Source organism: Tachysurus fulvidraco, chromosome 19 (assembly GCF_022655615.1).
Source record: "Tachysurus fulvidraco isolate hzauxx_2018 chromosome 19, HZAU_PFXX_2.0, whole genome shotgun sequence".
Lineage (NCBI taxonomy): Eukaryota > Metazoa > Chordata > Actinopteri > Siluriformes > Bagridae > Tachysurus > Tachysurus fulvidraco.
The window spans coordinates 15208041-15227490 of NC_062536.1; the positions used below are offsets into that span (position 1 = coordinate 15208041).

The 19450-nt window shown below is 40.2% G+C and overlaps 2 protein-coding genes across 6 annotated transcripts in view; both read right to left on the reverse strand.

Annotated features, from left to right (window-relative positions):
* Positions 1 to 10529, reverse strand: part of LOC113645833 (coiled-coil domain-containing protein 136) — a 36197-nt gene extending 25668 nt beyond the window's left edge. For 2 of the 5 annotated variants that reach the window (XR_007138604.1, XM_027151728.2), the window contains exons 1-3: positions 10187 to 10527; positions 9803 to 9855; positions 9574 to 9694 (exon numbers count right to left, since the gene is read on the reverse strand). Coding sequence is in view for 4 of the 5 variants with exons in the window: in XM_027151728.2 (XP_027007529.2) it covers positions 9574 to 9628 (55 nt within the window). In the remaining variant the exon portion in view is untranslated. The other 3 variants (XM_027151727.2, XM_047803919.1, XM_047803920.1) reach the window with 3 other exon arrangements.
* A 2208-nt stretch (positions 10530 to 12737) lies between these two features.
* naf1 (nuclear assembly factor 1 homolog (S. cerevisiae)) lies at positions 12738 to 19450 on the reverse strand. Its single transcript, XM_027151886.2, has 9 exons — positions 19292 to 19450; positions 18142 to 18701; positions 17797 to 17956; positions 17600 to 17693; positions 17346 to 17428; positions 17009 to 17169; positions 15297 to 15348; positions 13943 to 14042; positions 12738 to 13812 (listed from the first exon to the last, which is right to left on the reverse strand). The coding sequence occupies exons 1-9, from the start codon at positions 19331 to 19333 to the stop codon at positions 13463 to 13465; spliced, it is 1602 nt and encodes a 533-aa protein (XP_027007687.1). The 5' UTR covers positions 19334 to 19450; the 3' UTR covers positions 12738 to 13462.

Here is a 19450-nt window from a genome sequence, read left to right on the forward strand (position 1 = left end):
AGGTGATTAATTGTATGTAATAACTGATATAACAGTCCATTAGCTGAATCAACATTCTGTGACCAGAGAGTCAGATTTACTCCCAGTTTCTCAGAATAAAAGGAAAATTGTTTAATTCAGGTCATATTATCACAAGGGGAAATGATGAGGAAATAGGACGTGCACACATGAACTGAGCACATGAAACAGGTTTTGATCTCATCCTATTTGTCAGCATGACTCGCCAATCACGCCAATTTCATCTGAACCCGTAACCAATCAGAGAGACTTATCTTCTCTAATGGGGGAAAGATGGATGAGTCATGATCCAAAACACCGCTCTCTCTCTCTCTCTCTCTCTCTTTCTCTCTCTGGCTCTGGCTCTGGCTCTAATCCGAGTAGTGACCTTAGCTTCCTGCTTATAGCCATGCTCTCACTCTTAATAGCCGGGTAACCGAAAACCAACGTCCTTAACCTTCACACACAATCACACAGGCTTACACACACACACACACACACACACACACACACACACACACACACACTCACACTCACACTCACACTCACACTCACACACACTCACACACACTCACACACACTCACACACACTCACACACACTCACACACACTCACACACACTCACACACACTCCAGATCTCCATCTGTTCAGAACTGACATTAACGCAGCACTAAAGCGTAAAAATACTGGAGCGAGACATGAGAAGTCTTTGTGTAGGAAGAGAGTCATTTGTAATTAATATAATTGTACTTGGTGATGTAATGTGATGTCAATGACTGGAAAATTATTCATTATTAAATGGATTCCTCAAATCATTTCATCTACATCATAACAATCGTACTACGAAAAATATTACACAGATACAAAGATATAACAACTGATCATTGATTTTGAGTCTAATCTAATATTTTACATACATGGCGTTAGCAGCAAACGCACCATCTGTTAAAGTCTATGTACGTGACTGGTTATCATTTTTTACAACAATATATACATCGTATGGGGGATGGGAGGGAATAAGAGCATTACAGAGACATAGAACATTAATGTTCAGAGTTCAGTCACACGTCAGAAACAAGACACCTGGTGAGATACTGAGTGTTAAAAAGCCCTTCACACCTGAGACTACTGGGAAATCAGAGTGATGGGGACCGATGGAAAAACAGGCACAAGCGCACACACACACACACACACTAAACAGTAGATATACAGGTCAAGAGTTTCATCTAATATTTACATCAAACATCAGAATGAAGGAAATCTGTGATCTCCATCATTTTTAACCACAGCAGGTTCCACACTTGTTCATTATTCTTCAACTGTCCAGTTTGGGTGACTTTATGCCCCATTATAGCTTAAAGATTTCTATTCTTGGCTGAAGGGACTTGAACCTGTTCAAGGACCTGGTCTTCTGCTGTTGTAGCCCATGCAATACAAGGATTGATGTCTTGTGCATGCTGAGATGCTTTTCTACTTCTTTTTCTTCTACTTCCTTCTTTTCTCGTTAGGGGTCGCCACAGTGAATCATCTGTTTCCACCTTACTTTATCCTTAGAATCTTCTAATAATTCTTACTCTAATTAACTTCATGTCCTTTAACACATCCATTTATCTCCTCTGTGTCCTTCCTCTTGAACCTCTTACCTAGGAGCTCCATCTCTAACATCCTTCTACCAATATAACCATCTCCCTCCTCTGTACATGTCCAAACCATCTCAAACTAGCCTCTCGTTCCTAATCCCTGAGATGCTTTTCTTCTCATCATGGTTATTTGGCCGTTTTCCTCTGAACTCGTATATCACTAAGGCGTTTTCACAAACAGAACTTAATTGTGTTTTCAGAAATTCTGACATACCAAAAGCAGCTCATCTGGCACCAACATGGCACATGACATGGTTAAAGTCACAGAAATCAGACTTTTTCTTCATTCTGATGTTTGATGTGACTAGTAACTGACGCTCTTGGCAGATGATTGGTTGATTAGATATCTACATGAATAAGCAGGTGTAGCGGTGTTCCTATTAAAGTGGACAATGGGTGTAAAATCTCATGTTATATAATATACCCATTGCTTAGTGTTTAAATAATGAGCAGTAAAATACTGTACATTCTGACAATAACAAACCCTGCTGGCAGTTGAATAAATGAAAATGTAGTAATTGAAGTAAATGTTTTTATTTCTAAACGATATTATTCATAATCAAATTCAAAATTATTTTCTTCCTAAACTGTGATCATCGTTATGACTTCACCATGTGGCAAAACCAATCATGCAATTTTTCATGAAGCCATACAATCAGAACAAGATGTTTTATTGATTACGGTCTGCATCAACAGATTTGAATGTTGACATCAGTGTTGCCCATGGCAACAGCTAATTACAGGAAGTTCAGTAAGCTATCTCATCAGCTGTGCCCAGTGCCTTCTTCCTTTAAGCACTGCAGATAGCTGCAATTTGAATCTTTTCTCCTCCATGTGTGTGTGTGTGTGTGTGTGTGTGTATGTGTGTGTGTGTGTGTGTGTGTGTGTGTGTGTGTGTGTGTGTGTGTGTGTGTGTAATAATGTGTAATAAGAGCTGAATAAGCTTAGCCTGCAGAAGAGGTGAGGCCACACGCAGCTGGCTAAATACAGGGTGACAGCTAAGAAGACTGCAGAGAAAATAAACAGACATAGGAGTTGGGGGGTTCACAGAGTGTGAGGACCCCAGCATAGAATCCAGGCAGTTACAGACGCACACACACATGCACATACACACACGAACACACATGAACACACGTACAGTGACACCTCTAATTCTTGTTAGAATTCTCCTAGGAGACAGGGCACCTATAATAGCATCTACATTCATATGAGCCTTGGTTCACTGAGCGCTCTCTCTCTCACTCACTCACACACACACACACACACACACACACACACACACTACCAACATGATTGCTGCTCAGCATTGTATAATGCACCTATAATTTTCTATAATTTGTATAATACACCCATAACAGTAGAGGCGAAAAAGATTACAGGCAAAGCAAGATTATACTCAAGGCAAGAAAGTCACACACATATTTTACCTCACACACTGAGAGAATTCAAACTCAAAGAGTGATATCACCCAAAATAAGAGGTGAGAAATGCAAACACATGAATGACAGGTTCCAGAGGCACCCGGGTATCTTCGTTCCTCACTAATCTTTCTAAAAGCACATATCAGAAACACACACAATTCATTTATCCTCACAAACACACACATTCCTATTGCATTCGGTGGCAAAAACAAATTTTAAAAAAATCACAAAAATTCGTGTATTTCATCCACTTCCATTTTTGACCGTTGATTTCATTTTTTTTATATTAAAATATTAAAAAGGTTATAATCAAAATATGCAGTAAAAAAAAAGTCATGCTTAAGGTTTAATGGATAAGCTAAAGGTGTACTCGTCTGTTTTATTTTGTTAATTAATTAATTAATTAACAAATACCACATTTTTACACTTTATTTGAAAAACCATGAACTGGCATTTGAGGCCAGTCACATACAGTCCAAAATATCAATTTTCCCTGTGACATATTGTGGTTATATCAAACTCAGACAGTGGTGCTGAATTTAATACTGTTCCTTAGTCTTGGTGACATTGAGCAAGAAAAATAGCCTTAAGTTCAAGGTCAGAATCCTACATAAATCTATTCTGCTATCCCGAGCTCTTGGTCCTGTCAGTTTGAGGTCTATCATCTTTGTTCCCTTCTTTACACCAGATCTGCTTTTCCACTGTCTCACACAGCATGGGCAGTGGCTCAAGCTGTTAAGGCTCGAGGTTGTTTGGGTTGTTGCCCTGAGGATCAGGGTGCAGGACTGCCATTCTGCCACCGTTGCAAAGCCCTTAACCCTTTCTTTTCCAGAGGTGCTGTATGATGTCTGACCCCATCTTCCAAAGTTGGGATATGTGAAGAAAGACTTTCACTGTGCTGTAATGAATATGTGACAAAAATAAAGGCTACATGTCTATAAGCTCCAGCTTCTGCTCGATCATCATTGGTTAGAGGAAGTGATGCATATAAAGCTTTTTGAGTCAATGTTACTTTGTAGATGCATGTTTAAACTCCAATGTGCTGCCCAATCAGATAGATTGGTTTCCTGTAAAATCTAATTTACTACACTGAACCTCATGAATACAAAAGTGCCCAGGCTTTTTCTGTCACAAGACTGAGACTGATCAAACAGCTACCCAGTTTCCCCTTTGCTTTATTGTTTGTTTTCTTTCTTTCATTTTTTTGTGCAATCTTCTTTTATTTGTTTCAGATTTCATTGACATTCGCTGTATTATAAATGTGCTATATAAATTAAGGTGACTCGACTTCAATAAAAATTGTAGGTAATGTAATGCCTTTTATCACATTTAAGTAATCCTGGACTTGATCTACTGGCTGAAATGTTATAAAACTATCTCTGTTTCTTGTATATGCTGCTTTTGTGTATGCTAATTAGCACTGATATGTGTTATATGTTAACATCTCAGGCTAGCTAAATTACATACTGTTGTATTAAATTATTATTGCATTAATACGGACTAAATGAAACAAAAAAGTTTATGAATTCCCAAAGTGGAGGTGATGTAGCATTCTGTTTTAACCTGCTCTATTTTCTAATGAGCGAATCATCATACTTGGACATTTACCAAGTGTATATTGGACTAGCTTCTTAACAGATACAGTATGTGTAGTACGGCATGCTTATCATAATAATAATAATAATAATAATAATAATAATAATAATAATAATAATAATAATAATAATAATACTTTTTTCACCCCGACATCAAACAAACAAACTATACTGCAAAAAGTACCACAAAACTTGAATCTGTTCTATTAACTATCAGATTATTACTTTAGTTTTGATCACCTCACTTCAGCTTTGAGGTGTTATATAAATGCTTTCTGTGAATTATTTGTCCTCTGCTCCACAGTGTAAGATCAAGATGAAGTTTTTCCCAGCCAAAAAATACAGAACAGACATCAGAGCAGGTCAGAGAGAGAGAAAGAGTAAGAGAGACAGAGAAAGAGAGAGTGAGAGAGAGAGAGTGTGTGTGTGTGTGTGTGTGTGTGTGTGTGTGTGTGTGTGTGTGTGTGTGTGTGTGTGTGTGTGTGTGTGTGTGTGTGTGTGTGTGAGTGTGTGAGTGTGTGAGAGAGAGAGAGAGAGAGAGAGAGAGAGAGAGAGAGAGAGAGAGAGAGAGAGAGAGAGAGAGAGAGAGATTTTAATGATCGCTGCTGTAGTTACAAATTAAAATGCCTGGGATTATTTTAGTTATTATTTTATTTTTAGTTGGTTACTTTTGTGTTACTGATATGTTATGATAGACTTTATCAGATGTAATCCTTTAGCAAGCAAGAAAGGGCTAAAACTGAATATACAGAAAATAGCCAGAAACATATGTGCATTTCAAAGACAGGATATTGTGTTAAAAAAAAGGAGGCAGCAAATTTGTGGGTGAGAAAGAATGCACGAAAGGGAGAATGAAAGAGAGAACGCTTCAGATTTCTGGTGCAGTGAAGAGAGGCATGAATTATTCACATCACCTCCATCCTGGCCTGCAGCAATGGAGAAACAGGAGAACGAGAGAGAGAGAGAGAGAGAGAGAGAGAGAGAGAGAGAGAGAGAGAGAGAGAGAGAGAGAGATGTGCTTACCCTGCATGATTAAAGTAATCCTCTCTCTCTGTCTGTCTCTCTGTCTGTCTCTCTCTCTCTCTCTCTCTCTCTCTCATTCTCTCTCATTCTCTCTCCCTCCCCCTCTGTCATGCAGAGAATAAAACTGTATGACATTACAGCAAGCATATCTGACAAAATTTGTTGCCATGGTTACAGCCCCAACACCCACAACCCCACCCACCCAAGCTGTGAGTGGGAACTACCAGTGATAATGATCACCTGCTTCATCATCTGGACTTTATATTCAGTGACATGTAGGATGTAGAAAACTATTTTCATCTCCACAACCAGAGTACTGAAAGTTTTTCAAACAGCCATCTTTCAGGCATTTCACTTGCTCAGTTTACAGAGTTAGGATCTCCTGATTACATCCCAAAGCTGCCATAGCAGAAAAACTCAAGACAAATGAGACTCGTCCTTGAAAAAATTACACGTTTCTGCAGTGTTCATGCTTTTTCGAAGAATGACGAGCTCAGTGGAAAAGTAACACACTGAGAGAGAGAGAGAGAGAGAGAGAGAGAGAGAGAGAGAGAGAGAGAGAGAGAGAGAGAGAGAGAGAGAGAGAGAGTAAGGATAAAAGAGAAAGAAGAGCTGCAGAGAAAGAGAGAAAGAGAGAGAGAGAGAGAGAGAGAGAGAGAGAGAGAGAGAGAGAGAGAGAGAGAGAGGGAGGGAGGGAGGGAGGGAGGGAGAAAAGATATAAGAGCTACAGAGAAAGAGATATGGAGACAAAGAGAGAGAGCGAGATGGAGATGGAGAGAGAGAGAGAGAGAGAGAGAGAGAGAGAGAGAGAGAGAGAGAGAGAGAGAGAGAGAGAGACAGACAGAGAGAGACAGAGAGTCAGGATGGAAGAGTTTGAGAAAAGAACAAAAGAAATTTCCAAACTCTAAACCAAACAAACTCTACCTAGTTACTTTAGAGTGACTCACCAGTCCAGTGTATGTAACTTCCCTCTCTCTGCATTTAGTCTTACTCACTCCTTAAATTCTCCCACTATTAGCCCTGATGCTATGCTTTTCCAGAACGTTCTATAGAGCAGCCAAACAACACAGCTCGAGTTATGCAGAGGAAGGGAGGCACAGAGGAAGAGGAAAACTGAGGGAAGTGGGGAAGGAAACATACACAGTATTTAAAATGTCAAAGTGTACAGACACGTCCGCCTCCACCTAGAGCATTGTCCGATCTCAAAGCGCTCGGACTGCTTGAGAAGATCGTAGAAAAAAAACTGAGCCTGTTTATGATTAGCCGTGTGTATCTATGGAATATTATTGGATTTATTCAAATAAAAGTCTTGACATTGACTGAAGCTTGTTCCAGTGGACTTACACTGCTACTGGACAACTGAGCAATGTCATATTCATGATATTTAAAACAAATCAGAGCTACAAAAAAATTTGGTAGCTAGCTTCTAAAGATAGCTTCATGTAAACGAAGCTACATGCTCTGAATTAAAGGCGTAAAAAAAAATTAATTAGTCATACTGTCTGTGCATACATTCGTTACCTTGGCTTATACATAAGCAAGCAAATGTTCTTCTTCATTTCCTCGGTCCCTCACCCTCCTCAATTCAACATTTCCCATCTCTGTCTCTTCCTCAATTCATCTCCGTTATGCAATAAATCTCAGTCTAATGCCTGTGCAATGTGAAATACAGTTGGATTTGTATAGAATGGATATTAGATGCGGTTGAGACCGAGCAAAAAGTGTGGGTCGAGCTTCAGCGCACAGTGGGATTGAAAAAAAAAAAAATAGTGTTTTATTTCATATCCCCTCAGCATAGATTATATTGAAACACTCTTTCTGCTGTATGCAGAAAATAGCTTAGTAATGTTCCTAGATTCAATAATAACTTCCTTGAGCAGTGCCTACACTTTTCTCTCAACAAGAAATCCAGACCGTCTTTAAAACAAACCAGCCGTTGCGGTGTCGATTTTGTGTTAACACATTGTATATTGTATTAGTATTATTTTTTATTCTAGCTGTCTACTCAGGACCATAAACATCATTACCACGACTCACACTGCTTTACAGCCACCAATTATTACAGTTGTAACTCAATTTATTTATGACCCAAATGTACAGCATTATAGAAAACATCCGCACGTAACCCAATAAAATTCCTTCGTGACGTTTTAGTTTAACGTTCTTTCATCTACGTGCTGTTTCATTTCAAATTGACGCCTATATAGATTGATGGACCGGCTCTTTAGTCCTTTAATTTGTACACTCCGTTCAAACAGATCAACATCATCACGCTCATCTTGTAGATTGCTAAATAGCTACTTTCTATAAGTGATCACAAGCGTGCCACATAACACACATGCAATAACAGAAATGTTAAAACCGTGCGATATTACCTGTGTGCAATATATCTGTTAGCGTAACTACTTTCCTAGAATAGAATAGAAGCCTTAATTATCGCCACATATACATTACAGCACAGTGGAATTCTTTTCTTCACATACCCCAACTGAGGAGGTTGGGGTCAGAGTGCAGGGGCAGCTATGATACAGCGCCCCTGGAGCAGGGAGTGTTGAGGGCCTTGCTCAAGGGCCCAGCAGTGGCAGCTTGGCTGTGCTGGGGCTTGAGCCCCGATCCTCCGATCAACAACCCAGAGCCTTAACCAGTGGCACCACCACTGCCCCACGCCACCTTGATCGTGGTCTTTTTTTTTTCCTCTTTGTATTTATATATTGTGTTGTGTTATACTGTATAACGGTTTTATTCTTTTTTTATATTTGCATGACTTTTTCTTTGCTGCTGTAACAGATAAATTTCCCCATTGTGGGAGGAATAAAGGTATGTCTTATCTAATCTTATCTTATCTTATCTGCAATGCATTCTGGACCTTTGATTCCAATGTTTGAGATAATTTAAATTTAGATTTTCTATTAAACTCCATTGTAACTCTGATGTCCCACTGTGCCAGTCTCACATGAATAATGAAAATGCAACGGCAGCCAACAGCAAATTAGCAACTAAACACATCCCAAATATTTCCATCCATCTATTTTCTGTAGTGATTATCTTACACAGGGCCACAGGGAACCCGAATCCTACACTAGGGGAATCAGGACACAAGACACAAGACATCCTCTCACACACTTGTTTACACACTAGGTACAATTTAGAGTTGGCAATCAGCCTACAAAATATGTCTTTGGACTGGGGAAGGAAGTTGCGGTACCTGGAGGAAACCCCCAAAGTACAGAGACAACAATCTCTATACACACAACCACAGAGGTTTGAGGCACACGAGCTAAGCCATTACTTCGTATTTTACCTTTATGTGTTTGACGGTAACATTTCTTTTTAAAATTGTAGTTGCACTTAAATGAACATTCAGACAACACACCACAGGAGCATACACATATTTATAGATATTGTGTGCAGACTAACTGATGAGCCAGAATGTCTTCCACACTGTTGATTAATACAGTGATGCAGAAATGGACGTTTATACGACCGATATTTTCTTTTATAATGCTGGGTGCAGTTTACACAGCGTCACACTCAGCATGCCCCACCATCTGCTTGGAGTCATAAGCAAGAAACGTGTCACTACAGACTGACTGGCCGTCTGTCTCTCTCCTGCTGGCTCGCTGGCTTTTTGTCTATCTCTCTGTCTATTCTGTTTTACTAGTTTAACTGCTTAATGAAAGCATGCGTTCTTTTTTGGATGGCAAAACACTTTGACACCAATTCAGTCCTCTGAAATCAATCCAAGGGCAAAAAAACAGACAGAGACACAACACAAGCGTTATTTGTATATTTTCCCTCCCCTAGACAAAACAAAATGGACCTGTAAACACACACACACACACACACACACACACACACGCACACACACACACAGATGCACACACGCACGCACGCACCTGCAGTGTCCATGACCTCCTCGATGACAGGAGGCAGACGCAGTCCGCAGTCCATGGTTGTCGTAGTAACGTGGGAGGGGGGATTGGCAGGGGATCAGAGCCGTCTATACACGTGAAGGATCTGATGCAGCAGAAGCAGTGACACAGCACTGTGAATGAAAAACACACATACACACACACACACACACACACATATATACACACACACACATATACACACACACAATACCTCAGAGGGAACCTTAGGCTCCACACACACTGTGCCTTAGTGGTCGCTTCATCCTGCGAGAAACATACACACACACACACACACACACACACACACACACACACACACACACACACACACACACACAGGGTTAGATCATATATCTCAATGTCTGAAATAAAAGTATTTAAAAAAAAATTATATCATTCCACACTAAGCCTTTCTGCACATCTAGCTTCATCTATTCATCCAGTCTCTCTGGCAAAATAAAGCCCGAACAATGTACTGCATCATCGTATATGTTTGGCAGGAACACACACACACACACACACACACACACACACACACACACACACACACACACACACACACACACACACACACAAATAGCTTTCACATACTCACCTTTAATGAGATCTGCAGCTCAGGAGGCTGACAGCTAATACTCCTGCAGCTCGGTGCTCATTACCTCTCTCTGACCGTTTCCCCAGTCTCCTCCTATCCTATCCTATCCTATCCTCTGTCTCTCTCTCTCTCTCTCTCTCTCTCTCTCTCTCTCTCATACACACACTCCGTCGCTTCAGCTCTTTCGCTCCCCCTTTCTCTCCCTGCTCCTCTTCTCCTCTGTTCACTTGTTCGTTGTTGCTAGATGCTTTCTCTTTCTGCTGCAGTTCTTCACTGAAACATCGGTCTCTCCTCCTGTTTCATCCGTATGTATATGGAAAAGGAGGGCAGGCCTGTCTTCAAGTCAAAAAAAAAAATCACTTCAACATTTGAACGGATCGCAATCTCCAATATTATTGGCACCTGAAATGAACAAATAAGCAAAAATGAACAAATAAGTAACACGTCTATTGAGTGATATTTTGTGCTTCAGTATGTTCAGACACAATAGTTGTTTGTAACCAGCTAGAGCCACAATAGTTGGTCCAACATAAAATAGTGCATTTTTTTTCTAAAACAAAAGACTTATTTCAAATATACTCCCAAATAATCCCTTATAGATATTAGTGTAATAAGTCACTTTTATACTATGATTTGAAGTGGTCTTGTTCAAAGTTCTGGCTTGTGAGCAACTTGCAAAGGTTATGACGGTGAGAAACCACCAAGCCCTCCTTCCTGAAGACTTTCCTGTGTCAGAAAACCTAGAGGAAATACATATGTCTCTCTGGTGCTCACAATGTGGACCCCTACATTGATGTTAAAAAAAAAAAAACCTCTTCTTACAGAAAACCATAGCACCCTTTTTAAAATATCCAACATTCAAGTCTGTGTGTACATTGTCTCTATTAAAATGATAAAAAAAAAAAAAACAATAACCTTGTTTAAAATGACTTACACAAACCTCTACACTATTCATAACAGTGTTAAAGAGGAAGTTAATATATCAAGATAAACAGTATCTAAGCTGCTTCCTGTTTCAGACGACTCTTGTCACAAACAAGGCCCATGCTTTCCATTCAGGCGGCCCAGATTCCACAGGAAGAAGGAAATCTGTTGCCAGTGTCCAGCTGCATATGACCAGTCCCTGATATACACAACTGGAGCAACAAAAACCAACATTAAAAACAATGACGTCGGTGCTGTGAGTATTGGCTGATACCAGATCCATCATTACAAAACAGTCGACCTCTCGGTATACGATCCGATACGGATTTCTCTTCCATATTAAATGTCATGGCAGTCTGTATGACTTATCTTTGTAAGAGACACTGTATAAAAGTACTGTAGCAGGTGGAGGCACTATTAGCAGGAGTGTGCAGTGGAAACCTGGAGTATGGCCGCTATTCATCATGGAGTAAAACCTTCTTCATCAGTGAGCAGGACAAACCATAAAATAATTTATGACCGAGTTGGAAAGCTGACAGTTCCTGTATTTGCACTACTGAGTGACTAGCACAAAAGCTTGCATGCCCCAAGGTTGTTGTTTCTGAGCCATGTAATGATGACAGTGCTATGATCAATCTTGCAAATATTTCTTTTTTCCATAATTGAGTCTTTCAGCATTTATTTCAGAACACCCAAAAATATATTCTATTAAAGCATGAAGATACTTTGCAATTGCTAGGAGTGTTTGAAATAGACCACACATCCTCAGACAAGAGCTTAAATTAACTAAACTCTCTTTAACACATTTGATTACAGCGGATAATTTATTTCCCTACACTTTCTGGGATACTTTATCATTTGGCTGTTCCCTGTTTGGGTTCCCCACAGCGGATCATGTGGGAACGGCACCGAGAATGGCTGGGTTAGCTTCCTGCCCAGGAATCGAACCCGGGCCACACCAATGAAAGCATGGGATTGTGCCACTGGGCCACTTGTCAGATTTATATTTAGATAATTATAATAAAAATCTAAGTGCAGCAGTTGAATTCAACTAATGAACATTTATGTCCAACACGTAATGCGGTAAAATATACTGTATGATCTGATGTATTTCTGCCAAAAGCTTTATGAAATGTTAAAGGTAATAAAAATGAAGATGTCTCCCATGTCACATCAAGTTACTTTTCCTGGCTTTTTGCATCACTGGACATGCCCACATCTAGTCGCCAATGGTTCCTGTCACATATGTCGCTGGAAGTCACCAGCTCTCATTGAAAATGAACGATCTCTGGTCACTTTGTAGGTGCGAGTCACTCTGTGTGTGTAGTATTACTGTGTAGTGTCATTGTCTGATAAAATGACATACCAGCTACAGTAAGACTTTCACTTATGTCGGTCCTTTCCTCAAATATCACAAATACGTACTTTTGTAATAATACACTGTGACGTATGTAACGCACTTTTACTTTTGTGTTACATAGCCAAAATTTTTAAACACTTATTGACAGAATTTAGCATCCATGGTAATCAGATATATACGATATGTTAAGCCAGAAAAACGCTAGAGCTGGTATGATGATGATGGTTTGACAGAAATGTTTTTAAAAAAAAAAATCACAACTTGTAATGAGGCCTTATTATTTTATTTAATAAAAAAAGCTGAGAAGGTCTGAATTATCAGTACTTTTCCTTGTTGCTGGAGTGAGATGTTTTGTACTAATGGGCATGTGCTGCATCTATAATTAGCTTTTAGAGTAAAACAAAAGGTACAATCATTTGTCCTTATATGGTCCAACATTCAATTACATATCTAACATTGTAGTAATATATATTTACTCTATATTTATGTTTCCAGGTGAAAGATATAGACTAAAAGGTGCAAAAATGTAATAATAATAATAATAATAATAATAATATTAGAGCTCTAAATGAATATGTATTTAGATTTAACTTAACGCCAACATAGTTGTATCCTGATCCTTTTTAATATTTGTTTTTCCTTACTTCCCGTGGTTTTCCACTTCCGAAACACACCTCTATTCTGTACCACACCTCTAGTCTGAACCAAATAGCATGCCTTCTAATTTGTATCTATTTACAATTACATGTAAGTCATATTCAGTTAACATCCATAGCAGCAAGGAAAAGTACGGACTGGTACCGTTATTTTTGTGGACGGTGCGCACTGATACACACCCAAAACTCTTACAAAAATACATCTCAATGTATATGTTCCATTCGTTTCTTCTATACACATCCATATCTACCAGGACACTTTTAATGAAGTTTCTTTTAAACCTTGATTGATTTTCCGCCTCAGCTCTCAGTCAATCCAGCTCTGAGATAATACTGTTAGATTGATGGAGGTGCTGGTGGAGGTGGTGGAGGTGGTGGAGGGTAGAACATGGGTCCTGGGTAAGGGCAGGGGTGCCAGAGGTTTATACCCATGTGAGGAGATGGGGGTTGGGGGTAGGGAGGAGGGTAACCACGGCCTTGAAAGGGAGGTCTGTACGGGTCAGGAGGGTGGTGCATGACCGGAGGGTGGTGCACGAAGTCCTGCTGAAAGTGTGGATTGGTGTGGTAGTTAGCGTGGAAGCCGCCGTGGTGCTCCTGATGAGCAGGTCGGCCACGTTGTGGGTTCCTGTTCTGCCGGGGTTTTCTCCTTGGTGGAGGTGGAGGTCGGCTGGCAGAGGATTCACTGTCTGCTGAGATAATCATGTGTGAGAATTTTCCGGAAATGATGCTATTGTGTAGAAACTGTTATATTCAGTCGTCTAACAGTGTGGAAGAGAGCAGAGTTTATGAGGTGTGAGGTAATGAACAGTGACTCACCTGAATCAGACTCTTCATGTTTCTGCTGCTGTGGTCTCCTCTGTGCCTTCAGTTTCTGCTTAACCATCCTCTCCTCTTCATCATCGCTAAAATCCAGGGCCTACACACACACACACACACACACAATCATTATCATCATCTCTAAGAACTGAAGTGATAGAAACTCATTTATTACTAACTAGCATTCTTGACAAATTATTGGCTGTCCACACCTAGATGAGCTAAACTATATGAACTACATCTGTTTCTGTCCAGATAGCAGTAACCCAGTCCCCACGGAGCCAAAGAGTCCCTCGACCTCTTCTCTATACGGCTTCAAGCAGGGATGCATTTAATCCGTTACAGCTGTCAGGTTTCTGTATGATACCATGCTCATTTACTCACACCCCATGATACTAAGTGACATAAAAAGTAGTGCATGGCGTCGTGTACGAATCGGACGACATGAAACGACTCAGATCTGCACGTACGTCATGATAAATGATGGTAATCGAAGCAAATCGTACTGTGTACTGTGTGATGTGAAAATATCGAAAATATCTACTATAGCTTCTTACTAAATAACTGACAGGATTAAACACCTCGGGTTATTTAAATAGTATTCTAGTAACTGAAGCGCACTTCATATCTGCGAGCACTGAGTACTCACATCGGGGTCAAATTAATTTACTAGGGGCAAGACGTGGACTAATGGTTAGGAGAGTCTGACTCGTAATCCTAAGGGTGACCGAGGTGACCTTGAGCAAGGCTCCGAACCTCCCAACTGCTCCCCGGGCACCGCTGCATAAATGGCTGCCCACTGCTCCGGGTGTGTGTTCACAGTGTGTGTGTGTTCACTGCTGTGTGTGCACTTTAGATGGGTTAAATGCAGAGAACGAATTCTGAGTATGGTTCACCATACTTAGCCGTATGTCACGTCACTTTCACTTTCACTTTTAGACGTGCACTTTTTTGCCCCCTCAGCTCAGACACCTCCAGTCTTGTTTGAACGGATCCTAATTCATGTCTAGAACATCATAATCATAAAATTTGACAATTCAGCAACGAACATGAACAGACGTAAATAAAATGACCCAAGACTTACACCAAGCACAAAAAAAACAACAGTAGTATCTCTAGTTTCACTGTTTTCAGGGTCACTTTCAGTCCTAACTAGAAGTGCAAGACTGGTTTGTTGTTGTTTTTTAAATCCCAATCGCTCCCAGATGGATGGATATTACTTGCTCCTAGTTATCAGGTGTCCACCATTTTAAGGAATAAAACACTTGACTGTCCTTCAACAGCAAGTCTGTGTGTGTGCTGTAGCTAAACAGTTCAGTAGTGACTAATGAATATACGAAAGTTGCACATTTACCTCTGGTGGAGGCTCCTGATCATTTTTCCAAGAAGCATCAGATCCTTTAGCTCTGCAGTCATAACATATTTTTTTAATCAGAACAAACAAAAGTGGAAATAAAACCTCAAATAACTCACATATACAAATATATCACACACACACATGCATACATACAGCGCCTTGCAAAAGTATTCATACCCACTTACCTTTTCCACATTTTGACAAGTTACAACCACAAAGAAAACATATTTTATTGGGATTTTATTAAATAGACCGAAAGAAACTGCCACATAATTGTGAAGTGGAACAAAAATTATAAATGTTGTCCAAATAATTATTTTTACAAATAAATATCTGAAAAATTTGGGGTGCAGTTGTATTCAGCCCCCTTTACCCTGATACCCCTAACTACAATCCAGTGAAACCAACTGCTGAAGGCAGTTCACCTGTGTGTAATTTAATCTCAGTATAAATACAGCTGTTCTGTGAAGCCCTCAGAAGTGTGTTAGAGAACATTAGTGAACAAACAGCATCATGAAGACCAAAGAACACACCAGACAGGTCAGGGATAAAGTTGTGGAGAAGTTTAAAGCAGGGTTAGGTTATAAATTAATATCCCAAGCTTTGAACATCTCACGGAGCACTGTACAATCCATCATCCGGAAATGGAAAGAGAATGGCACAACTGCAAGCCTACCAAGACATGGCCGTCCACCTAAACTGACAGGCCGTGCAAGGAGAGCATTAATCAGAGAAGCAGCCAAGAGGCCGATGGTAACTCTGGAGGAGCTGCAGAGATCCCCAGCTCAGGTGGGAGAATCGGTCCACAGGACAACTATTAGTCGTGCACTCCGCAAATCTGGTCTTTACGGAAGAGTGGCAAGAAAAAAAAGCTATTGTTGAAAGAAAGTCATAAGAAATCCTGTTTGCAGTTTGCGACAAGCCATGTGGGGGTCAGAGCAAGCATGTGGAAGAAGGTGCTCTGGTCAGATGAAGACCAAAATTGAACTTTTTGGCCAAAATTCAAAAAGTTGTGTGTGGTGGAAATCTAACATTGCACATCACCCTGATCACACCATCCCCACAGTGAAACATGGTGGTGGCAGCATCATGTTGTGGGGATGCTTTTCTTCAGCAGGGACAGGGAAGCTGATCAGAGTTGATGGGAAGATGGATGGAGCCAAATACAGGTCAATCTTAGAGTCTGCAAAAGACTTGAGACTGGGGCGGAGTGGTTTAGGTCAAAGCATATTCAGGGGTTAGAACGGCCCAGTCAAAGTCCAGACCTAAACCCAATTGAGAATCTGTGGCTAGACTTGAAAATCGCTGTTCACAGATGCTCGCCTTCCAATCTGACTGAGCTTGAGCTATTTTGCAAAGAAGAATGGGCAAAAATGTCACTTTCTAGATGTGCAAAGCTGGTAGAGACAAACCCCAAAAGACTTGCAGCTGTAATTGCAGCGAAAGGAGTTTTGACTCAGAAGTTTTGACTCAGTGGGGCTAAATACAAATGCACGCCACACTTTTCAGATATTTATTTGTAAAAAATTTGGACACTATCATTTTCCTTCGACTTCGTGTTGGTCTATCACGCAAAATCCCAATAAAATGCATTTTTGTTTGTGGTTGTAACGTGTCAAAATGTGAAAAAGTTCAATGGGTATGAATACTTTTGCAAGGCAATGTACATATACATACATAATTTTTTTTTTTTTTTTTTAGTTACTCACAGCTTGATCTTTTCTACAAAGATGTACTCTGTGAAATCTTTGATTTTTGGGGCAAAGTAAACCGGATCCCTTATTTTGAGGTCCTTCTGTTCTATGTCCTCTTGAGAGTTGAATCTCAGGATGTAATACGGCTGACACACGGGACCAAAGACTTCAAACACCTAGGACAAAAAAAACAAAAACAAAAAAACATCAAAAGATTCTGTTTGATCAGTAGCTTGAAAGTCAGCAATCAGACAAAAGGAAAAAAGGTTTTTGAGTTCTCATCTCACAGCTGATCGTGTCACTCTGGAAAAAATTTTGAACAGCATATAAAATGTAGGAGTAGATCACGTACCCTGCCGATAGACACCCGGCCCTTGCTGAATAAGATGCTGTCTTCGTTCAGGGGTTGAGTGTCCCTTTTAGACTCAACAATAACTAGAAAATGAAACAAATATGAAATCTGTAGGTAACGCCCTCGTTCATAAAGCTTACTCTGATCCCTCGTGGAGCTTGTGAGAGGGTCACAAACACTGTAACCATGGCAACCGTAAGTTCTCTGCAAAAATAAATAAATATACACAGACAGACAGACAGACAGATAACTACCGAGTTGATCCACAATGCTTGAGATGATTCCAACTGGCTCCATGTCAGTGCCTTCAGGAAGCCCAATGGTCAGATTCTCCACTGCAGGAAGGTCCTACACACAATTCAGACCCTATCAATGACCTGTCAGTGATGGCAGCTCGATATCTCTTCCAATCGGAGTAGACTTTATACACGAGTTCCACACACTCGCTCACCTCAATAAGCAGCTCGTCTTGAGTTCTTAATGTTGCAGTTTTTTTCCCAGGAGCAGCAGCCTCTTCGTCTTCATCCTGCCCACATACTTTTTTTACGATAACGGGCTCAGATGAAGAAGACGAGGATGAGGACGATGTAGATGAAGAGGAGTCCGAGTCACTGACAAAGAAGAAATCATAGTATTTCATGCTTGTATGCAATTACTTATGTAATATAAGAAAATGCAGCACTAAAATAAATAAATAAATAAATAAGTCATGAATTAGATATTTTACAGAACTGATGCATGTTAACAAACCCATGAGCCCTAGATGTTAAGAAAAGTGTGTGATGTGTTATTTCACCTCTCCGAGAGGTCGTCTGAGCTCTCGTCTCTGTACTGTGCGCTCAGCAGAGCCAGAGATCCTCCTCCCCCAAGTAGAGGACTCAGTACGTCCTTCTCTACAGCGTTCTTCATAGCGTCAGTGTGCTGATCTCCGTTCTGTTCACACAAACTCGACTCCATCTCCTCCTTCGCCTTTGGGGTGATCTCTGTTGTTCTGGAGTTGGGTACAACTTCAAGCCCTGTAGAATCTCTCTCTACAGGGTGCTGATCTCCCTCCTTTTCAGAGATGCACGTCTCCATAGCCTCACTCGGGCTTGGAGTGATCTTTGCTGTACACGTCTCAAAAACAGCTCCATGGCCCACAGAGTCCATCTCCACGGTCCCACACACGGACACTCCTGTCTCCATTTGCATAATCGTCCCTTTTTCACCCAGATCAGGTACGGCTTTTTCACCCAGATCAGGTACAACTTCACGGCGCTGCAGTTCAGCTTGAACCGTAGAGCTCTGTGTATCTGATTCAACTGCTTTCTCATGTTCAGGTGACAGCTTTTCAAGTTCATCCTTCACTAATTCACACTGGAATTGAAACAAATAAAAAAAAATGGAGTAGTGCCTCTAAAAATATTATTATTATTATTATTATTATTATTATAATAGCAAGAAAGATATTATATTTAAAATATTTTTTTTATATCATTTTTTTTCTTTTTCCACAAAGTTTCAGTATTGATAAAATGAAAGGTTTCTTCTCATAAGTCCCGCCTCCTGTAATGTGATTGGCTAAAAGCATGCCGCTGCCTCTGAACAGCTAAGTCTCATTGGTCTTCTGTTTGTAAGGATGAATTGTTATCCAATCGTAATCAAGGAGGCGGGATTTGTCGGAATACATGAAAGACGGAGTAAAAAAAAAAAGCATTTGTTGAACGCAACTTTTTGTTTTTCACGCACGTGCACATCCGCGGTAACCATGGTAGCCATTACATTTATCCCCTCTACATTTACAAATATAACCGGATCCACTATGGTGTCGATTTATATTTATGTTAAACTCTTTTTTTTTTAGTAGAAATCATTATTAAAAATTTATGGAAGAAAACAGTATCAGGAAATAGTTTCATTTTCACAAATCTACATAGAAATCTGACATGATGTTCCACATACTGTACCTTACAGGACATCAAGCCTTCAGTGGTTTTAGTCTCCATCATTGTTATTGTTTATATTCACTGTTTTAAATGCGAAGCGCTGTGTCTTAAATCATCAGGAAGACAACCATCACAGCCACGCGCGCTGCGAACACGCCCTCCACAAAGACACTTCCGGCT

Excerpts from the sequence above, each read along its gene's own strand:
- naf1 (XM_027151886.2), bottom strand. The coding sequence starts at position 19,333 with ATGATGGAGACTAAAACCACTGAAGGCTTGATGTCCTGTAAG. Across the intron at positions 17,957-18,141 it reads TCAGACGACCTCTCGGAGAG|TGACTCGGACTCCTCTTCAT; the intron begins GTGAAATAACAC and ends CTTCTTTGTCAG. Across the intron at positions 13,813-13,942 it reads ACATGAAGAGTCTGATTCAG|ACAGTGAATCCTCTGCCAGC; the intron begins GTGAGTCACTGT and ends TTATCTCAGCAG.